Source organism: Callionymus lyra, chromosome 2 (genome assembly GCF_982586985.1).
Source record: "Callionymus lyra chromosome 2, fCalLyr1.hap1.1, whole genome shotgun sequence".
NCBI classification, from domain to species: Eukaryota; Metazoa; Chordata; class Actinopteri; order Syngnathiformes; family Callionymidae; genus Callionymus; species Callionymus lyra.
Genome location: NC_141819.1, coordinates 39,341,713 through 39,364,638, shown reverse-complemented (window position 1 = coordinate 39,364,638; position 22,926 = coordinate 39,341,713). Strand labels below are relative to the sequence as shown.

General features: G+C 40.9%; 1 protein-coding gene across 1 annotated transcript in view; it reads right to left on the bottom strand.

The window, feature by feature from the left end:
* The window catches only part of LOC148086958 (tensin-3-like), a 34,529-nt gene extending 13,037 nt beyond the window's left edge, over window positions 1-21,492 (bottom strand). Inside the window, exons 1-15 of the mRNA XM_087785135.1 lie at window positions 21,448-21,492; window positions 16,524-16,699; window positions 16,397-16,447; window positions 16,215-16,337; window positions 15,459-15,523; window positions 14,273-14,356; window positions 14,104-14,216; window positions 13,981-14,041; window positions 13,850-13,925; window positions 12,077-12,206; window positions 11,953-12,018; window positions 10,798-10,908; window positions 1,320-1,880; window positions 233-342; window positions 42-126 (exon numbers count right to left, since the gene is read on the bottom strand). Coding sequence (XP_087641261.1) covers window positions 42-126; window positions 233-342; window positions 1,320-1,880; window positions 10,798-10,908; window positions 11,953-12,018; window positions 12,077-12,206; window positions 13,850-13,925; window positions 13,981-14,041; window positions 14,104-14,216; window positions 14,273-14,356; window positions 15,459-15,523; window positions 16,215-16,337; window positions 16,397-16,447; window positions 16,524-16,676 — 1,789 coding nt within the window. The 5' untranslated portion in view covers window positions 16,677-16,699; window positions 21,448-21,492. The remainder of the gene's footprint in view (window positions 1-41; window positions 127-232; window positions 343-1,319; window positions 1,881-10,797; window positions 10,909-11,952; window positions 12,019-12,076; window positions 12,207-13,849; window positions 13,926-13,980; window positions 14,042-14,103; window positions 14,217-14,272; window positions 14,357-15,458; window positions 15,524-16,214; window positions 16,338-16,396; window positions 16,448-16,523; window positions 16,700-21,447) is intronic.
* Between the last annotated feature and the right edge of the window lie 1,434 nt (window positions 21,493-22,926).

The window sequence follows — 22,926 nt, the reverse complement described above, 5'->3', positions numbered from 1 at the left end:
AATCTATATACAAGTGATGAACGGATGAATCAACTTCTCACCGTACGGTGTGGGTGGAGTCACAGGGAAGGCTGGTGTGGGCGGAGCTACGACAGAAGCCTCGGTGTGTCCTGGGTCCTCCACACTCTGGTGTAGAAACAGAAACAAATGTTTTCAAAACATATTTTACAAGTAAGAGAAGAGGATGAAGGGATGATAGGATGATGTTGCGTGTCTGCTCAGGTGTGTCTACCTGCAGTGACGAGAGGCTGCTTAAGCTCAGAGCGCCACCTGCTGGCCACCCTGGACTGCCTCGATCAGCGTAGTCCGTCACGTCACTCAGCTGTTTCTGCTGCTTCCAGCCTGCTCAGGTGAGAGGAGGAGGAGTCACAGGTGAGTCACATGACCTCATCAGTTCACCAACAAGACCTTCCTCACAGGTCACAGGAACAGGAGGTTTGCGTTAAGCTGTCATTTTAGTGTGTTTTTGCTGTACTAGAGCGCGTCAGAGAGCAGGAATGTGTTTAAAGACCTGGTGACACATGTGAGGAGAAGCAGCACGACAGCTTCACCTGCAGTTCAGAAACTAGATGAAGATCCTCTCCCTCTGTGCAAACACCACAAACGCACAATCTTTCACTAACACCAGAAACGTGTCCCTTCACACTCTACGCCTGTACACCTGCATATAATTTCAATCTCATTTTTTTAATTTCCAATCATTCAGAAATATATTTTCTAAATTAAACATTTTTTTTGTAGCATTTTAAATTCAATATAAAAATGTTGCTATATTAGTGCGACCAGACAAATCCAAAAGAGTGTAGAGTTTCTCTATCGATCTTTCAGCCAATCATGCGAAAGTTTTTCAAGTTGGACTCGACAGACCTTTACTACAGTGAAAAGGTGTGGTTCGTGGGCCGATGTGGCCGATTGATTGTATTTACATGGCCCTGTATAAAGTGTATAAGTAGTCACATATCAATCAAACAACCCTTTATCATTGAAATGTTTCTGACAGTGAATAATCTTATTAAGCTTTAGTGTTAGTACACTATAGCTAATATATATTATTGTTTTATATTATCTAAGTTTATATATTTAAAACCTATTTAAAACCTATTTAAAACCTATTTAAAACTGTTTAACTGTATAAACACAATGTATTTGCCATTTTAAATGTTTTGTAAATAGTTATATAGTTATATTTTCAAAGTTACATTTTATTAAGATTATTTTAGTTTATCCCTTCTTCCCTTCACAGTACGTTTGTTGTCTTTATCCAATTAAAATAATACAAAAATGTTCTGGACACTGGCAGTTTACGGGCTTATTCTTACCGTAGAGGTTTCCGTGGTGACCGAGGCCGTTGGTGCGTACCGAGGTCGATCGGGTCAGAGGAGAGGTCGGAACTGGAACAAACGTGGGATCCAAATCCAGGATCAGACGGTTCAGCTCCTCGATGGACTCGTCCACGTCACTGGTCAAAGAGGATAAATCCTGATAGTGAGCACTGCTGTTGTCCTCCGTGCTCCTCGCTGTGATGTCATCACTGCGAGACCATGAGTCCACCAGGTCCTGGGACAGGTTCGGAGTGTCAACGCAGTCTTTAGGAACACTGTTCTCTGTCTCTTCCGACAAAAGGTTAAAGGTCGTCAGATCCTCTCCTCTGCCAGCCGCAGCCAGCTCTGCCATGATGTCCAGCAGAGGCTGGACCACCTCCACGGGCTGTCCTGAGACCAGCCGGCCGGCCTGGGCTCCCTCCTCCGGCCCGAGTCTCTGGCGGGCGCTGGTGCAGCCTTGAGATCCCACAGACAAGCCGGAGTCGCTGCTGGCAGAAGGAGATCGCTCCAGGAGGCCTGGAGGAGACACGATGCTCCTCTTCCTCACACAGACCTGATCTGTGAAGAGAAAACACTTCAGAGAGTTGTTCCTCAGGTGTTGAAGAACTACACAATTGAACTACACGTTCTTCTCCGGACTTGATCATCCCTGGAAGACTCTTCTGTCCTCTCACAACTTTGTTGAACTCATTCACACTGATGTACTTGTGTCCCTCAGAACACCTATTTTAGTGTGAAGACAAGAGCTGAGAGAACAACACATGCTCTGAGATACATAGACACACACACACAAACCCACAGGCGCACACATGCACACAAATGCTCACAAAAAGAGAAAGAGAAAACCGCAAATGCATACCCATACATAAAAATGCACACAACAAACATGCCCTGGCAGACACACATAGTCACGCAAACACACACATGCTAGTACAAACACATATCCATACAATCTGATGCACACACACTAATACACACACACACAAACCAACAAATAGACACTCACACAAGCCAATCAAATACACACACTCACTAGCTCTGATATACACATACACAATCAAATACCCACACAAACCAACATGCTCACACAAGCATATAAATATGCTCATACAAACATAAACACAAAAACATACACAACACATATAAAAAACCTGCTCAAGAATGCATATGCATAATTACAGTCGACAGACATTCAGTTAGCACATGCTCACATACAGAAACAAACAGATGGACACACTTGCTCTCACACACACACAAATACACACATATATTACAGGTATCTTCTGTGAGCTGTGACTCATGGATGGTGTGTCACTGATGGAATGTACAACTGTACCTGAGGTCACACAGCTGACTACACACACACACACACAGTTAAAGACTATGTTCAGTTCTAAGTGACGACGCCACCCGTCACTCAGTTGTTATCATCTCTCCGGATGTTGTCGCTGTTTCGGAATGTTTCCTGACTCCAGATGTGAATCTCTTTGTCTGCAGAAAGACTCGCGACTCATTATGTAACTCTCTGATTCATTCACTTAACTACTCTTTCTACCTACCCTAATGTTGCAGGAGACCTGACACTACTCACTAGTTTTGTAAATATTTGTGTCGTACATATGTAACACTAATGTCATAGATACACAACAATAGTGCCATACTTACGTAACTAGTGTCATACTTATGTAACTAGTGTCGTACATACACAACACCAGTGTTGTACATACGCAACACTAGTGTCGTACATACACAACACCAGTGTTGTACATACGCAACACTAGTGTCGTACATACACAACACCAGTGTTGTACATACGCAACACTAGTGTCGTACATACACAACACCAGTGTTGTACATACGCAACACTAGTGTCGTACATACGTCACTAGTGTCGTACATATGTAACACTAATGTCATACATACACAACACCAGTGTTGTACATACACAACACTAGTGTCGTACATACGCAACACTAGTGTTGTACATACGCAACACTAGTGTGGTACATACGTCACTAGTGTCGTAGATATGTAACACTAATGTCATACATACACAACACTAGTGTTGTACATACGCAACACTAATGTCATACATACGCAACACTAGTGTCGTACATACGCAACACTAGTGTGGTACATACGTCACTAGTGTCGTACATATGTAACACTAATGTCATACATACACAACACCAGTGTTGTACATAGACAACACTAGTGTTGTACATACACAACACTAGTGTGGTACATACACAACACTAGTGTGGTACATACGTCACTAGTGTCGTAGATATGTAACACTAATGTCATACATACACAACACTAGTGTTGTACATACGCAACACTAATGTCATACATACGCAACACTAGTGTCGTACATACGCAACACTAGTGTGGTACATACGTCACTAGTGTCGTACATATGTAACACTAATGTCATACATACACAACACTAGTGTTGTACATACGCAACACTAATGTCATACATACAAAACACTAGTGTTGTACATACGCAACACTAATGTCATACATACGCAACACTAGTGTTGTACATACGCAACACTAATGTCATACATATGCAACACTAGTGTCGTACATACACAACACTAGTGTTGTACATACACAACACTAGTGTTGTACATACGCAACACTAATGTCATACATACGCAACACTAATGTCATACATACGCAACACTAGTGTCATACATACACAACACTAGTGTTGTACATACGCAACACTAATGCCATACATACACAACACTAGTGTCGTACATACACAACACTAGTGTCATACATACGCAACACTAATGTCATACATACACAACACTAGTGTTGTACATACGCAACACTAATGTCATACATACGCAACACTAATGTCATACATACGCAACACTAATGTCATACATACACAACACTAGTGTCATACATACGCAACACTAATGTCATACATACGCAACACTAATGTCATACATACACAACACTAGTGTTGTACATACGCAACACTAGTGTCGTACATACACAACACCAGTGTTGTACATACGCAACACTAGTGTCGTACATACGTCACTAGTGTCGTACATATGTAACACTAATGTCATACATACACAACACCAGTGTTGTACATACACAACACTAGTGTCGTACATACGCAACACTAGTGTTGTACATACGCAACACTAGTGTGGTACATACGTCACTAGTGTCGTAGATATGTAACACTAATGTCATACATACACAACACTAGTGTTGTACATACGCAACACTAATGTCATACATACGCAACACTAGTGTCGTACATACGCAACACTAGTGTGGTACATACGTCACTAGTGTCGTACATATGTAACACTAATGTCATACATACACAACACCAGTGTTGTACATACACAACACTAGTGTTGTACATACACAACACTAGTGTGGTACATACACAACACTAGTGTGGTACATACGTCACTAGTGTCGTAGATATGTAACACTAATGTCATACATACACAACACTAGTGTTGTACATACGCAACACTAATGTCATACATACGCAACACTAGTGTCGTACATACGCAACACTAGTGTGGTACATACGTCACTAGTGTCGTACATATGTAACACTAATGTCATACATACACAACACTAGTGTCGTACATACGCCACTAGTGTCGTACATATGTAACACTAATGTCATACATACACAACACTAGTGTTGTACATACGCAACACTAATGTCATACATACAAAACACTAGTGTTGTACATACGCAACACTAATGTCATACATACGCAACACTAGTGTTGTACATACGCAACACTAGTGTTGTACATACACAACACTAGTGTGGTACATACACAACACTAGTGTGGTACATACGTCACTAGTGTCGTAGATATGTAACACTAATGTCATACATACACAACACTAGTGTTGTACATACGCAACACTAATGTCATACATACGCAACACTAGTGTCGTACATACGCAACACTAGTGTGGTACATACGTCACTAGTGTCGTACATATGTAACACTAATGTCATACATACACAACACTAGTGTCGTACATACGCCACTAGTGTCGTACATATGTAACACTAATGTCATACATACACAACACTAGTGTTGTACATACGCAACACTAATGTCATACATACAAAACACTAGTGTTGTACATACGCAACACTAATGTCATACATACGCAACACTAGTGTTGTACATACGCAACACTAATGTCATACATATGCAACACTAGTGTCGTACATACACAACACTAGTGTTGTACATACACAACACTAGTGTTGTACATACGCAACACTAATGTCATACATACGCAACACTAATGTCATACATACGCAACACTAGTGTCGTACATACACAACACTAGTGTTGTACATACGCAACACTAATGTCATACATACACAACACTAGTGTCGTACATACACAACACTAGTGTCATACATACGCAACACTAATGTCATACATACACAACACTAGTGTTGTACATACGCAACACTAATGTCATACATACGCAACACTAATGTCATACATACGCAACACTAATGTCATACATACACAACACTAGTGTCATACATACGCAACACTAATGTCATACATACGCAACACTAATGTCATACATACACAACACTAGTGTTGTACATACGCAACACTAGTGTAAGTAAGTAAGTAAGTAAGTAAGTAATATATATTTATATAGCGCTTTTCGAGACCAGGGTCACAAAGCGCTTTAACAATCAAAACAATACTCAAAACAGTACATACTTCAAAGATCAAGACAACACCGAGAACAACACAGGAGTTCGAGAAATTCAAGGAAAAGCCTGCACAAATAGAAACGTCTTAAGATGTTTCTTAAAGGAGTCAGTAGACTCCATCAAGCGCAAAGAGAGAGGAAGATTGTTCCAAAGCTTAGGAGCAACAGCCTGAAAAGATTTCTCTCCTCTGGTCCTGAGCCGTGTGCGTGGAACCATAAGTAGATTCTGATCCACAGACCTCAGAGCCCGAGCTGGGGTGTAAGGCTTGATCAGATCAGTGATGTAAGGAGGAGCCTGACCATGAATAGCTCTGAAAGTAAGAACCAGAATTTTAAAGTTGATCCTGAAAGAAACTGGAAGCCAGTGAAGAGTTTTAAGGACCGGAGAAATGTGAGTTCTACTACTAGAGCGGGTCAGAATTCTCGCTGCAGAGTTCTGAATCAACTGCAGACGAGACAGCTCCTTCTTGTTAAGACATGAAAACAAACTGTTACAATAGTCCAGACGAGAAGAAACAAACGCATGGATTACAAGCTCCAGATCATGTTGTGACAACATTTTCCTAAGTTTAGAGATTTTTCTCAGTTGAAGGAAACAGTTTCTGGTCAGTTTTCTACAGTGTTGAACAAGAGACATGTCTTTATCAAATACAACACCCAGGTTTCTCAGGCTCAGTTTGACAGACTGACCTAAGTCACCCAAGTACTGACTCAACCCTGGAATCGTATCATCAGGAGCAATCACCAGAGTTTCAGTTTTGTCCACATTAAGCTGTAGAGTGTTTTCACTCAGCCATTGTTTGATTTCTAGCAAACAATTGACTAAGCTGTTCAGCCTTTGGGGCTCAGTTGGGTCAAAAGAGCAGTAGAGCTGGATGTCATCAGCAAAAATGTGATAAGAAACATCTGGAAATCTCTGAATGATTTTACCAAGGGGAATCAAGTACAGCAAAAACAATAAAGGACCCAGAACAGAACCTTGAGGGACTCCACACAACAGATCTGCCGATTCAGACCTCATTTGATTGGCAGATACACTAAAACTGCGCCCAGAAAGGTAAGATGAGAACCATTCTAACACAGACCCAGACAGTCCCACTTCATCCCTTAGTCTTCTCAGCAGGATCTGGTGATCAACTGTGTCAAAGGCTGACGACAGATCCAAGAGAACCAGAACAGTGAATTTACCAGAGTCAGCCGACATCATGATGTCACTGGACACTTTCAGTAAAGCTGTCTCCGTAGAGTGATGTTTACGGAAGCCAGACTGAAACTTCTCATGGATGTCGCTCTGATCCAAGAACAAAGACAGCTGCTCGGACACCACCTTCTCCAAGATCTTGGACAAGAAAGGGAGCTTAGAAATAGGCCTGAAATTACTGAGGTCAGTTGGGTCTAAGCCTGGTTTTTTGAGCAGAGGCTCCACAATGGCATGTTTAAATGCATTGGGAAAAACCCCTGTGGAAAGGGAGAGGTTCACCATATTGGTAACCCAGGGGCCAATTACATCAAATACTTTGATAAAAAGCCTACAAGGAAGGACGTCATCTGAGCAAGAGGAGGGTTTCATCTTGTTCACTAGTGCTGAAATATCACCCAAAGATACAGCAGAGAAGGATGACCAAGAGGAGGAGAAGGGCTCAGAGACAGTAGGGGTTCCCAACAAAGGGGGAGAGATTTTCTCTTTGATCAATGTGTCAGTGATCAGTGTCATACATACGCAACACTAATGTCATACATACACAACACTAATGTCATACATACGCAACACTAATGTCATACATACACAACACTAGTGTTGTACATACGCAACACTAGTGTCATACATACGCAACACTAATGTCATACATACACAACACTAGTGTCGTACATACGCAACACTAATGTCATACATACGCAACACTAGTGTTGTACATACGCAACACTAATGTCATACATACGCAACACTAGTGTCGTACATACGCAACACTAATGTCATACATACGCAACACTAGTGTTGTACATACGCAACACTAATGTCATACATACGCAACACTAGTGTTGTACATACGGAACACTAATGTCATACATACACAACACTAGTGTCGTACATACGCAACACTAATGTCATACATACACAACACTAGTGTCGTACATACGCAACACTAATGTCATACATACGCAACACTAGTGTTGTACATACGCAACACTAATGTCATACATACACAACACTAGTGTCGTACATACGCAACACTAATGTCATACATACGCAACACTAGTGTTGTACATACGCAACACTAATGTCATACATACGAAACACTAGTGTCGTACATACGCAACACTAATGTCATACATACGCAACACTAGTGTTGTACATACGCAACACTAATGTCATACATACGCAACACTAGTGTTGTACATACGCAACACTAATGTCATACATACACAACACTAGTGTCGTACATACGCAACACTAATGTCATACATACACAACACTAGTGTCGTACATACGCAACACTAATGTCATACATACGCAACACTAGTGTTGTACATACGCAACACGAATGTCATACATACGCAACACTAGTGTCGTACATACGCAACACTAATGTCATACATACGCAACACTAGTGTTGTACATACGCAACACTAATGTCATACATACGCAACACTAGTGTTGTACATACGCAACACTAGTGTTGTACATACGCAACACTAATGTCATACATACTCAACACTAGTGTCATACATACGCAACACTAGTGTTGTACATACGCAACACTAATGTCATACATACGCAACACTAGTGTCGTACATACGCAACACTAATGTCATACATACGCAACACTAGTGTTGTACATACGCAACACTAATGTCATACATACGCAACACTAGTGTTGTACATACGCAACACTAATGTCATACATACTCAACACTAGTGTCATACATACGCAACACTAGTGTTGTACATACGCAACACTAATGTCATACATACGCAACACTAGTGTCGTACATACCCAAAAAATAGTGTCGGAAATATACAACACTGGTGTTGTGCATGCGCAAGAGTAGTTTCATACAAATGGAACAACAGTATTGTACATAGGTAACACTAGCGTTTTACATACACAACACCAGTGTCATACATAAGAAACACTGGCGTTTTAAATACACAAAACTAGCATCATACATACGCAACACTACTGTGTAGTGTCATACATACTCAACACTATTGTCGTACATACGTAACACTAGTGTCGTACATACATAACACTAGTGTCATACATACGCAACACTAGTGTCATACATACGCAAAACACACAATCAGATGTCACCAATGAATCAAGCCATTTGTACAGATATTTTACGTGTGACTCAGATCTATGTTTCTTCAATGTTGTTCACAGAGTGAGTCCTCCAGTTGTGAGGCGCTCAAGTTAAAGAGTTGTGTTGCTGCAGAATCAGGACGCCAGTGTAGAGTGAGGTGATAACTCACCTGAGTCATGTGAAAGGTCTAATCCGGTCCGGCAACAGACGACTCACACAAACATTCTTCCTCTGAAGGTAACGACTCTTTCCTCCGTAGTCACCATCAGGCCTGCCTGGCCCCTCCCCCTTTTCCTGCCACCCCCCCCCCCCCCCCCCTCCCTCAACATCCTGTTCTCCAGCAGGTACTTGCTGCTTGAGGACCCTCGACTGTGACATTCACAACACACAATTTACTTTAGTAACGCAACCAACTCACCCATAACAACAATTCTGTATGTTACCTGTCGGATACCATTCAATAGTGGCTACAATATAACACAGTGTTCAAGATACACAACCGTGTCTAAGATACTCAACCGTGTCTAACAACAATGACTAAGATACGCAACAGTGTCTAACTACTATGTCTAAGTTACACAACCGTTTCTTACTACAGTGTCCAAGATACACAACCGTTTCTAAATGTATTGTCGAAGATACACAACCGTGTCTAAGATGCACAACTGTGTCTTACTACAATGAATAAAATACACAACATTGTCAGACTACAGTTTCTAAGATACACAAACGTTTCTAAATATGTTGTCTAAGATACACAACCCTGTTGAACTATGTGTCTAAGATACACCACGGTAAACAAAAAAAAAAAAAAGAGTCAGAGGTACACAACAGTGTCGAACAGTGTCGAACACTACTGTTTATGATACACACCAGTTTCTAACTGCAGTGTCTGAGATACACAATAGTGTCTCAGATGCACAACTGTAATTTCTACAATACACTTAGTGTATGAGATACACAACAGTGTCTCAGATACATGACTGTAATTTCTACAATACACTTAGGTGTATGAGATACACAACAGTGTTTGAGATGCACAATAGTTGTATTGCACTTATATAACAGCAGGTCTCCAATGATACACAAGAGAAGCTCTTGAACACAACAAGAGACACACAAGAATTACTGATCATCAGGAATGAACACAACAGTTTACCTGAACTATCCAACACAATTGTTTAGATGACAAGTAACAACATCGACAATAGTTATATTTCCTGATCAATAAAAATGTCTGATTCTTTTTGACTGAATAAATAATTTGTAATGTATTTAAATGTACATCATAACTACATCTTTAAGATTATTTTCCCATCTTAGGAACCCCCCTCCTCTTGTCAGTCTAACATCCTTCTCTGAGAAAGACGATGGGCGGGTCACGTCGGGTCAGAGGGTTCAACGACCTCACCTGCTTCACCGGCCTCAGGTGACGAGTCCTGGTACGAGTCTCGACGCACGAGCGGGTCCAAAGTGTCGTAGTCCACCGCCACTGAGCTGCTGTTGTGCCAAAGTTCCCTTCCTGAAAGAAACCAGGCAGCTGGTCTGTTCTAGTACGACACACACACACACACACACACACACACACACACACATTGGAGCCTCACATTCATCAGCTGATCTCGAACTGTTTCTGATTTGATTAGAAGAGACTGTGTTGTTATGTTTTCCTGTGTGTCTGTGTATGTGTGTGTGTGTGTCTTAGTGCCTGTGTGTCTGTGTGCGTGCTTGTGCATGTGTGTGTAATCGTGTGTGAAGTGTGTCCACTGTCTGAATTCCAGTCAGATGTGAGTGTGTGATAAACCCTCCACTTCCTGCTGTGTTGGGAGTGTTTGTCTAGTCAACAACTCACCTCCTCTCAGGACCCCCCTCTGTCAACCACTCTGCAACACTGCCCCCGCCTGGCTGTAGTTTAACACTGTTTCTGTCTGGGGGACTGGCTGGATTTAACATTTCAAATGTTGACATTTTTGAATTATTTAATATTTTTTATATTGATAGGTTGTTTTTTAATGATTCAATTCCATTATTTATATATTTAAAAGTTGAATTCGTTTTTTATTTAATAATAATAAAAAAGGAAATCGATTTTTTTTTAAATATATTCTCTTTGCAGATAGTTTAATATACACATTTTAATGATTAAATAGTATATGTTCTAAATTCAATATTTTCTTGTCTTTTGAATTCAGTATCTTGCACTTGAGCTATTAAAGCTACGTTTTTATGTTGAATCCAAAAGGCTACAAAGGAAAACTATTAAATATAGGACATTTTATATTTGAATAATTGTAATTAAAATGTCGAACTTTATGTGTAAAACATGAACTCAATTTGAAAAACATTCGAATATTTTGTAACAATTATTTTGAAAACAAACTGATTCAACCTTTAAATACATAAGTTATTGAATTAAGGTAATTAAAAATAATAATTCAATGATTCCCCTTGTGTTGTCCCTGGGTCAAGATGAACAACCTCCACCACTGCATACAGTAAGTATTTCTGGAAGACCAGGTCATGCTCCTTGACCCCGAGTGTCCCAGGCCAGTGTCCCGGGTCTCACCTGCTCTCTTCTCTGGACTGTCAGAAAACAGCAGCTGCACTTTTGCATCTGCAGGGAATCGCGGGTCTGTGAACAGGAAAAGGTGAGAGAAGTCCAGGTGAGCGATCACATGACCGTGAAGTACCGTCACAGGCGCCGTCCAGCTCCGACTTGGAGAAGGTGACCTGGTGTCCAGTCAGCAGCCCTGTGTGGACCTGCAGTCTGAAGACCACCTGGCGTCTGTGCAGCCAGCTGTTCTTCTCATAGCACACCACCTGAGAGAGCAGGGACAATGAGGATGAGTCCATGTTTAAGGACAGAAAATAACGTCTTATGTTATTAGTTTTAGTAGTAGGTGTGGATAGTATTAGTCTGCAAGGTCCCATAATATGTATCGTAGTTGAGGCTCGTAGTATTACTCCGCCAGGTCCGCAGTATTTGTCCACAATGCTCCATAATATTTAGTGTCAGGGTTGAAGGATGGACTCTTTTTTTTTTTGGTGCCCCTGCTGGATGATTTTTATCATTACAAGCCATGTGCTCCGTCTTTTTGTTTTTGCTTTTTAACGGCCACATGTTCAATCACATGACCACCCAGTGTTTCCTAATTTGACCTCAATTTGTTTTACATGTGTCTTGTTTATTGCTTTGTTCATTTAAGCCCCGTTTTTTTGTCTTGAAGTAAGTGAATTTACCCTGATATCTTAGTTTCGATTTGTGTGTTCTTGACAAGGATTTTTGATCTACTTGATTTTTGTTGATACATTTTTGTGGGCAAAACTAATATTTTAATTTTTTTTTAATTTTCTTTTTTACTTCATCTGCTTTTGGGCCAGCCCTGCAAACTCCCTATCAATTAGTCTGCATGGCTTCTCAGTATTAGTCTGTAAGACTCAGTAGTATTACAAGGCTTCGTAGTCTAGTATTTGTCTGCCAGGCTCTGTAGTATTAGTCTGCGAGGCTCCATGGTATTAGTCTGCAAGGTTCCTTAGTATTAATCTGCAAGGCTCTGTAGTATTAGTCCACAAGACTCTGTAGTATTAATCTGTAAGGCTCTGTAGTATTAGTCCACAAGACTCTGTAGTATTAGTCCACAAGACTCTGTAGTATTAGTCCACAAGGCTCATTAGTATTAGTCTGCGAAGCTCTGTAGTATTAGTCCACAAGGCTCTGTAGTATTAGTCTGCAAGGCTCCGTAGTATTAGTCAACAAGGCTCCATAGTATTAGTCCACAAGGCTCTGTAATATTAGTCTGCAAGGCTCCGTCGTATTAGTCAACAAGGCTCTGTGGTATTAGTCTGCAAGGCTCCGTAGTATTAGTCCATGAGGCTCTGTAGTATTAGTCTGCAAGGCTCTGTAGTATTAGTCCACGAGGCTCTGTAGTATTAATCTGCAAGGCTTCGTCGTATTAGTCAACAAGGCTCTGTGGTATTAGTCTGCAAGGCTCCGTAGTATTAGTCCACGAGGCTCTGTAATATTAGTCTGCAAGGCTCCGTAGTATTAGTCAACAAGGCTCTGTGGTATTAGTCTGCAAGGCTCCGTAGTATTAGTCCATGAGGCTCTGTAGTATTAGTCTGCAAGGCTCTGTAGTATTAGTCCACGAGGCTCTGTAGTATTAGTCTGCAAGGCTCGGTAGTATTAGTCCACGAGGCTCTGTAGTATTAGTCTGCAAAGCTCCGTAGTATTCGTCTGCAAGGCTCCGTAGTATTAGTCCACGAGGCTCTGTAGTGTTAGTCTGCAAGGCTCCGTAGTATTAGTCAACAAGGCTCCGTAGTATTATTCCACGAGGCTCTGTAGTATAAATCTGAAAGACTCTGTAATATTAGTCCCTGAGGCTTCTTAGTATTACTCCAGGCTCTGTATAGTCCTATTCTTGACGCCTGGGTTCTGTATACAAGCTCTACCAGAGGTCACTCACCAGAATGTCTCCTTTGAGCAGCTGAGCCGGCTGCAGAACCACGTACAGGCGATCGGTCTGGGAAGCGTTCACGTGACTGCAGAGATAAAATCATGTGACTCCATCTTTATTGCGGTAATGGTGCAACTCACTAGATGGCTGACGTGCACACCGGCTGCAGACTCTGGTAGACCCGCAGGAAAAGGCTACACGCTGACCACACAGGAGAAGGTCAGTGGAAACTAGTTATTTGAACTCAAGTTACCTTCACTCACCTCCATCCGGTCGTATCATGGGAAGGCCATGCAGGACGACACAGAGAAGGAACGTCGTGACGGGACTGATCCTCAGAGTGCCCTTCAGAACTCCTTCCAGCATCCCAACATACCTGCAGACGAACTAGAGTATGACTCGCCGACACACACACCTTGAAAATCATCTCACCTTCTTTGTGACGGAGTCATGTCAGCGGAGAGTCTGTCGCTGTAGAACCTCCTCATGGCATAATGGTCCAGAGACGGTCCTGCACTGAGAGAGAGTCTGATGAGGCTCAGAGGGTAGAACTGAACTGAACTACCCGCCGTCACTCATTTATGACTTTAAACACTCAATAATAATCTCATAATCTCCTCCACAGTGAGCACAGAAAAATATCACCTCAACACAGAAACACACCACCCCTACACAGAAACACACCACCCCAAAACAGAAACACACCACCTCAAAACAGAATCACACCACCCCAGAAACACACCAACACAGAAACACACCACCCAACACAGAAACACACCACCCCAAAACAGAAACACACCACCTCAAAACAGAATCACACCACCCCAGAAACACACCAACACAGAAACACACCACCCCAAAACAGAAACACACCACCTCAAAACAGAATCACACCACCCCAGAAACACACCAACACAGAAACACACCACCCAACACAGAAACACACCACCCCAAAACAGAAACACACCACCTCAAAACAGAATCACACCACCCCAGAAACACACCAACACAGAAACAAACCAACACAGTAACACACCAGAACAGAAACGCATACCCCCTATACAGAAATACACCACCCCAACACAGAAAGACACCGACCCAGGACAGAAACACATCAACACACAAACACACCACCCCATACATAAAAAAACCACCCTACACAGAAAAACACCACCTCAACACAGAAACACACCAACACAGAAGCAAACATCCACCAACACAAAAACACACAACAGTGAAACACACTAACACAGAAACACACCAACACAGAAACACACCACCCCATACATAAACAAACCACCCTACACAGAAAAACACCACCTCAACACAGAAACACACCAACACAGAAGCAAACATCCCCCAACACAAAAACACACAACAGTGAAACACACTAACACAGAAACACACCAACACAGAAACACACTAACACAGAAACAAACCACCCCAACACTGAAACACACCGCCATAATCACATCTGACTGGAATTGAGAATCACACATAAGCAGCCCCGCCCCCCAATATGGAATCATGCACAAAAACCTAATTGTGATCTGGCGAGCGGGACCTTCAAGGAAATACAGATGATCAAGTGTGAATAGAAAGCTCTGACCAGTGTTACCTGGATGATATACTGCTGAAGAGGATGTATGAAGACACGATGACTCCACACAGACCTTTTCCTCCCTGAAGAAGATGTTGACAATGAATTTTCAGTACTATATGCTGTGTCTTACATCGCTTACTAATGTCCCCCCACTAGTGGTTGAATAAAGGTTTATCTTATCTTGTTCAGGCAGAAATGATTACGGATTAAGAAAATCAAAAACATGAAGAAACAGAAACATAAAATCTGTAAATAACAATAATAAAGTGTGAATCTTTGACACACAGAGGACACTTTTTTCAGCAGCTGTTTTGTTCTTTTGATAACTTAATAATCTTAATAACTCTTATACACACAACTTTGACACCCTTGTGCTAGCTTTGAAAACAGCAAAATGTGTATGACTTCATTGTTAGTTGTTCATTTCACTGAGTCTGGTTCTGCTCAAAGTTTCTGGCTGTTTTTCGTCTACAGTTGGTCACTGGGATTCACTGGAGCCTGTTTTTCTTTTCTTTTCTAGGTGTCTTGAGATTACACTGCTATGATTGACACTTTAAATACAGTTCAATTAAATCATTAATCAGAAGCGACTTAACACTATAACATATTTTTTATTTGAAATGTACTCCGTTACGGACTTAAATTACTGCAAACAAGCTTAACTCATAATAGTCATTATAAGATTAAAGTGTAATGATACATAATAAGAGTAGGATTTTTAAAATGACATCAACATCGGTGGATATAATACAATATTAAAGTCACCCTCACCTTGCAGTGCAACACTAGAACGTTCTTTGGGTGCGACTGCAGCCAGTTCTCCATCAGCCTGCACACGCCCAGTATCTGGTCCAGACCTGGAGCCAGGAGGTCCACCCAACCTGTGTCCAGAACCTGAAATACACACAAAGTGACAATCTAAGGTACAATTTGTTGGTCATGTGACAAGTTACCTGATGATTGACCCTTCTTAACACTTCATTCTTCTGTACGACGTTCACGAGCTGAGAAGGATGGTTGAGATGAGAGTTGAAACAATGTCAACCACAGAGGGTTAGTTTGACCCGTCACATGACTCACCATGAAGTTGTTGCCATGTTTGGAACGCAGCATGTGCAGCACGTCCTGCAGGCTACTCTCATGTGAGTCTAGTCGACTAGCGCCGTCACTGAAGACGGTGATGATGCGCTCTGTGACGTACGTCAAGTCCGGCTGGCGCCTGTCCTGCTCCATGGTCACCGTGAGTCACATGGGTCCTGCACAGGAAGACCTTTTTGGGTTTCTGTTTGGTGTGTATGCCATTCTCCGTTTTTAAAAAACACAAACAACCCCAACACAGACACAAACACACATCACTCTAACACAGAGCCCAACACACGCCATCCCAACACAGAAACAAGCACACAACACCCTAACATAGACACAGACATACACCACTCCAAAACATAAACACAAACACACACAGACACAGACACAAACACACAGAGACTCAAACATAAACTACCCCAACACAGACACCAACATACACCACCCCAACACAGACACAAACATACACCACAACAACACAGACACAAACACATACCACCCCAACACAGACACAAACACATACCACCCCAACACAGACACAAACATACACCACAACAACACAGACACAAACACATACCACCCCAACACAGACACAAACACATACCACCCCAACACAGACACAAACACATACCACCCCAACACAGACACAAACATACACCACCCCAACACAGACACAAACACATACCACCCCAACACAGACACAAACATACACCACAACAACACAGACACAAACACATACCACCCCAACACAGACACAAACACATACCACCCCAACACAGACACAAACATACACCACAACAACACAGACACAAACACATACCACCCCAACACAGACACAAACACATACCACCCCAACACAGACACAAACACATACCACCCCAACACAGACACAAACATACACCACCCCAACACAGACACAAACATACACCACCACAACACAGACATAAACAGATACCACCCCAACACAGACACAAATATACACCACAACAACACAGACACAAACACATACCACCCCAACACAGACACAAACACATACCAACACAACACAGACACAAATATACATCACCCCAACACAGACACAAACACACAACACAGACATAAATATACATCACCCCAACACAGACACAAACACACAACACAGACACAAATATATACCACAACAACACAGACACAAACACATACCACCACAACACAGACACAAATATACACCACAACAACACAGACACAAACACATACCACCACAACACAGACACAAATATACACCACAACAACACAGACACAAACACATACCACCACAACACAGACACAAATATACATTGCCCCAACAGAGACACAAACACACTACATCACAACACAGACACAAATATAAATCACCCAAACACAGACACAAACACATACCACAACAACACAGAAACCTTAATACACACACACTATGAACATAATCTGTAACACATGCATACATCCCCCAACACATACACACCACCCCAATGCAGGAACAGAAAATCACACAGGTACACCCATGCAGAATCCTGCCCACACTCCAACACAGAAACAAGAATAGATAAACAAACCAGACCCACACAGAATCCTGCTCTGACCCTAACATGAAACAGAAACACATAGACACCACCTCAATACAAACACACATGGGTCCTGCACAGGAAGACCTTTTTGGGTTTCTGTTTCGTGTGTATGCCATTCTCCGTTTTTAAAAAACACAAACCACCCCAACACAGACACAAACACACATCACTCTAACACAGAGCCCAACACACGCCATCCCAACACAGAAACAAACACACAACACCCTAACATAGACACAGACATACACCACTCCAAAACATAAACACAAACACACACAGACACAAACACACAGAGACTCAAACATAAACTACCCCAACACAGACACAAACACACATCTCTCTAACACAGAGCCCAACACACGCCATCCCAACACAGAAACAAACACACAACACCCTAACATAGACACAGACATACACCACTCCAAAACATAAACACAAACACACACAGACACAAACACACAGAGACTCAAACATAAACTACCCCAACACAGACACAAACATACACCACCCCAACACAGACACAAACATACACCACAACAACACAGACACAAACACATACCACCCCAACACAGACACAAACACATACCACCCCAACACAGACACAAACATACATTACAACAACACAGACACAAACACATACCACCCCAACACAGACACAAACACATACCACCCCAACACAGACACAAACACATACCACCCCAACACAGACACAAACATACACCACCCCAACACAGACACAAACATACACCACCACAACACAGACATAAACAGATACCACCCCAACACAGACACAAATATACACCACAACAACACAGACACAAACACATACCACCCCAACACAGACACAAACACATACCAACACAACACAGACACAAATATACATCACCCCAACACAGACACAAACACACAACACAGACACAAATATACATCACCCCAACACAGACACAAACACACAACACAGACACAAATATATACCACAACAACACAGACACAAACACATACCACCACAACACAGACACAAATATACACCACAACAACACAGACACAAACACATACCACCACAACACAGACACAAATATACATTGCCCCAACAGAGACACAAACACACTACATCACAACACAGACACAAATATAAATCACCCAAACACAGACACAAACACATACCACAACAACACAGAAACCTTAATACACACACACTATGAACATAATCTGTAACACATGCATACATCCCCCAACACATACACACCACCCCAATGCAGGAACAGAAAATCACACAGGCACACCCATGCAGAATCCTGCCCACACTCCAACACAGAAACAAGAATAGATAAACAAACCACCCCAACACAGAATCCTGCTCTGACCCTAACATGAAACAGAAACACACATAGACACCACCTCAATACAAACATAAACACCACCCCAACACAGAAACAAACAAGACAACACTGTTGTGTGTGTCTGTTTATCAAGGGATTATGTGTGACCTGACAACATTGTTGTGTGACCAGATTGTTCCAGACTGGATCCGCTAAAAACGGCCACCACAGCCCAGCTGTGGTTTTCTCTGGACACTCTGGTTTCCCTCTGTCGTCCAAATGTGCTCTCACAGTTAAACTGACCTTGAAAATCTTCCAGAGCAGCTGCAGCGACAACAACGTCAGTAACACTGTGAAAGTTACCGACGACTCTTCAATTATGATTCACAGGAATGTTTTATGCTAAATTTGTCTCACTGCTGTGACCGATGAAAAGAAACAAAATACCAGCACACGTGTGTGTGTGCGTGCGCACGTGTGTGTATGTGTGTTTGAGGTTTAACTGGTCAACTAATTACAGTTTCCCTAAAAAAAATGTTTCTAAAATGGATCCATCATTCTTTGGTGGGAAACTTAGGACCAAGTGTGTTTTTTTGTCTCTCTTTGTGTGTCTTTCTGTTCCTCTGTGTGCGTGTACATGTGTGAGTTCTCATTTGTGAGTATGTGAGTGCGTTTGCCTGTTTGTGTATGAATAACAATTCAGATTTTTTTCTTACTATTATTCCTGAATGAATAAGTTGATCAACTTTTATTTACCATTAAGAAAGACATTTATTTTGCTTATGATTTTGTTTTTGTTGTTGTTTTTCTGGAGATTAGTGTGTTCTCTCTGTGGATTTCTCAAGTCCATGTTGGCTCATAAGTTTTGTGTTCGCTGACAAATGTATTGTTTAAACAGTTTTTTTTAAAAGAATAATATTATAATCTTTTTTTTTTCAGATGTCACTCTTCTTTTCACTAATTCATATTCTTATTTGTTATTCTCTCTATTTAGATGTTTCCAATGACAACTATTTCTTTGAGATTCATGAAATATTTCTCGTTGTATTGGAGTATTATTTAGAGTAGATTTATTTTACAGAAAGAGAAAAAGTGCATCGTGCAAGAGGCCAATTGTGTGGACCTCAAATGGCCTGGAGGCCATGAGTTTGAAATCTCACATCTTACACAGTTGCACAGCACCATAACAGAGCCACTCGTGTACACAAAAGGCTCACAAAACCAGAAACTACTACACAAAAAAACTGCTACACCCATTAAAACAAGTAAAAAAACAAGTTTAACATTGAAATGATAAGCAAAACAAACCAGTTTAGATGTATTTTTCTTCTGGAGAACACTTAACTACTTTATTTCTTAAATTCTCTTATATTAGTCGAGTCTCTTTATTTGTTACGACAGAATATCTTAATTTGTTCGCAGGTGGAGATTTTAGATTTTAGATTTTATGATTTTATGATTTTATGATTGTATGCTGCTTCAAAACAAACAAATAAAAACAGAGTAAACTGCTAAATATATTTAAAATTTTGATATAAATAAAATATAAAATAATGCTATATGTCCTCCTCTATTTTGGGTCTATTTCATCAAAGAAGAAATGTCAACAAAGCAATCAGACGTGTTTATACGCCGAATCATCACTTTAATCTTGAACACGAGGTTCAGCCAGAACACGCATTTTCTCAGGCACGGCCGGAAAGTTCCACACTGAAGGCCAGAAACTGGCACCAGCTCCATTCCTTTAACACCAGTCAACAAACATGTGTTGTTGTTAATAATCTCTGGTGTGAAACAGTCTGGATAGTTTAACATCCGTAAAGAAAAAGTGGATTTCAGGGATCATGACAGATTACATGACCTCAGCCGCGCATGCAGGCTAATCTGGTGAAACGTCTGATGTTCTCACTGTAATCTCTGTAGATTATCGGCCAGTGGCACAACTGAGCTGACCAGGAGTGTTGACTCTGTCCCGAGGGAGAAGCTGAGCAGATTAGAATATCAGAAGTGACCTACCTGAACTGCTGCAGTCGCACACAAGTGAGAGCCTGAGCCCTGAAGGAGTTGCCACGAGGAAGAGGAGGAGGAAGAGGATGAAGAGGAGGAGGAGGAAGCGATAACCAGTGTTTTTGCACTTTGCTCCCTACTATATCTTTATTGTGTTTTTGTGAGAGAGCGATAAAGACAGACACAGAGAGAGTTTGAGTGTGTGTACGTGTGTGTGTGTGTTCAAGAGGCAAACACAGTTATACAATCCCACACACCCTGTCATTCTCTCACTCACCTATCAAGGAGCAGTCACATGACTTCCTTGAGATGAAAACAAAACGTTTTTAACTATTACCTACCTTTTATCTGTCACATGAGCATATTTGTTTCTGATCAGTAAGATCTTGAACAGTTGATGTGTTTTTTAAATGTAGCCATTAGTGCCTCCTTTTAGTTTTACAACAAAAACTCGATTGCAGCGCTTAATATCCAGCAGAGTCGTCCATGAGAGTCTCAGAGTGGAGCAGTGGTCTCTTCTAACAGGAGACAGATACGATCTACACTCTGGCTCGGGAATACAGTATTTTCTTCAGTCATCTGTAATAAAGCGCCTCGGCTATGCGAGTACAGTAACGTATTTTTGCCAGAAGATGGCGCGCACATACAGACGAACGGAGACTATCGACTGTCTGTAAAGGTTTTACCGGACAAACAAAAAAAGTGATTAAAACTGATCTGAATCGAAGAACTTTATTCACCTCCTTTATTAAACTTCAATTAACGCTGTCACGTATCATATAAACAACTGAATATTATCTGAACAATATGATAAAACAATTGAAAAATAGGTTTAAAAAGCAGTTTAATTCTTGTGTTATTTATGTATAAAACGCCTTTGACAGACACGAGTCACAAAGACATTTAACAACAAAACAATACTCAAAAAACAACACAGTGACACACATATCATCCCCAGAATAGTTAAGAAAAAGCCTGCACAGATAAATAGGTCCTTAATTATTTTTTTTACTAGTTTATATAAAGTTGTTAATACAATTATGAGATTTAAAAATAGGGATTTTGCTCTGAGGGAAAATTGGTAAAAATGTGTTCAGATGTATAAATAATACATTTTTGAGCATTTCTCCAGAATTCAGCACAACGTCTTCATTTTAAGTGAAAAACAATAAATTATTTTTTTTTTTTAAATAGATATATACATATTGGTTTGGTTTGGTAAATTATAACAATAATAATTATTATAAATTGCATTTATTTTATTTGTTGGAAATAACAAAGGTGTTTCTGTGAAGCCAGACTTTTAATATTTCAATATTGCATTCCAAAACAATTTCTCTTCGGTTTACTTTTCATATCATTGTCAAACAATATTTACTTGACATGTTGTTTTTTAAAAATCTCGTATAACTCTTTAATGTAAGCAAAGCGTTTTTGGCAACATTAAATATTGAATGTAACTCCAGTTCTATTATTACATATCGGATA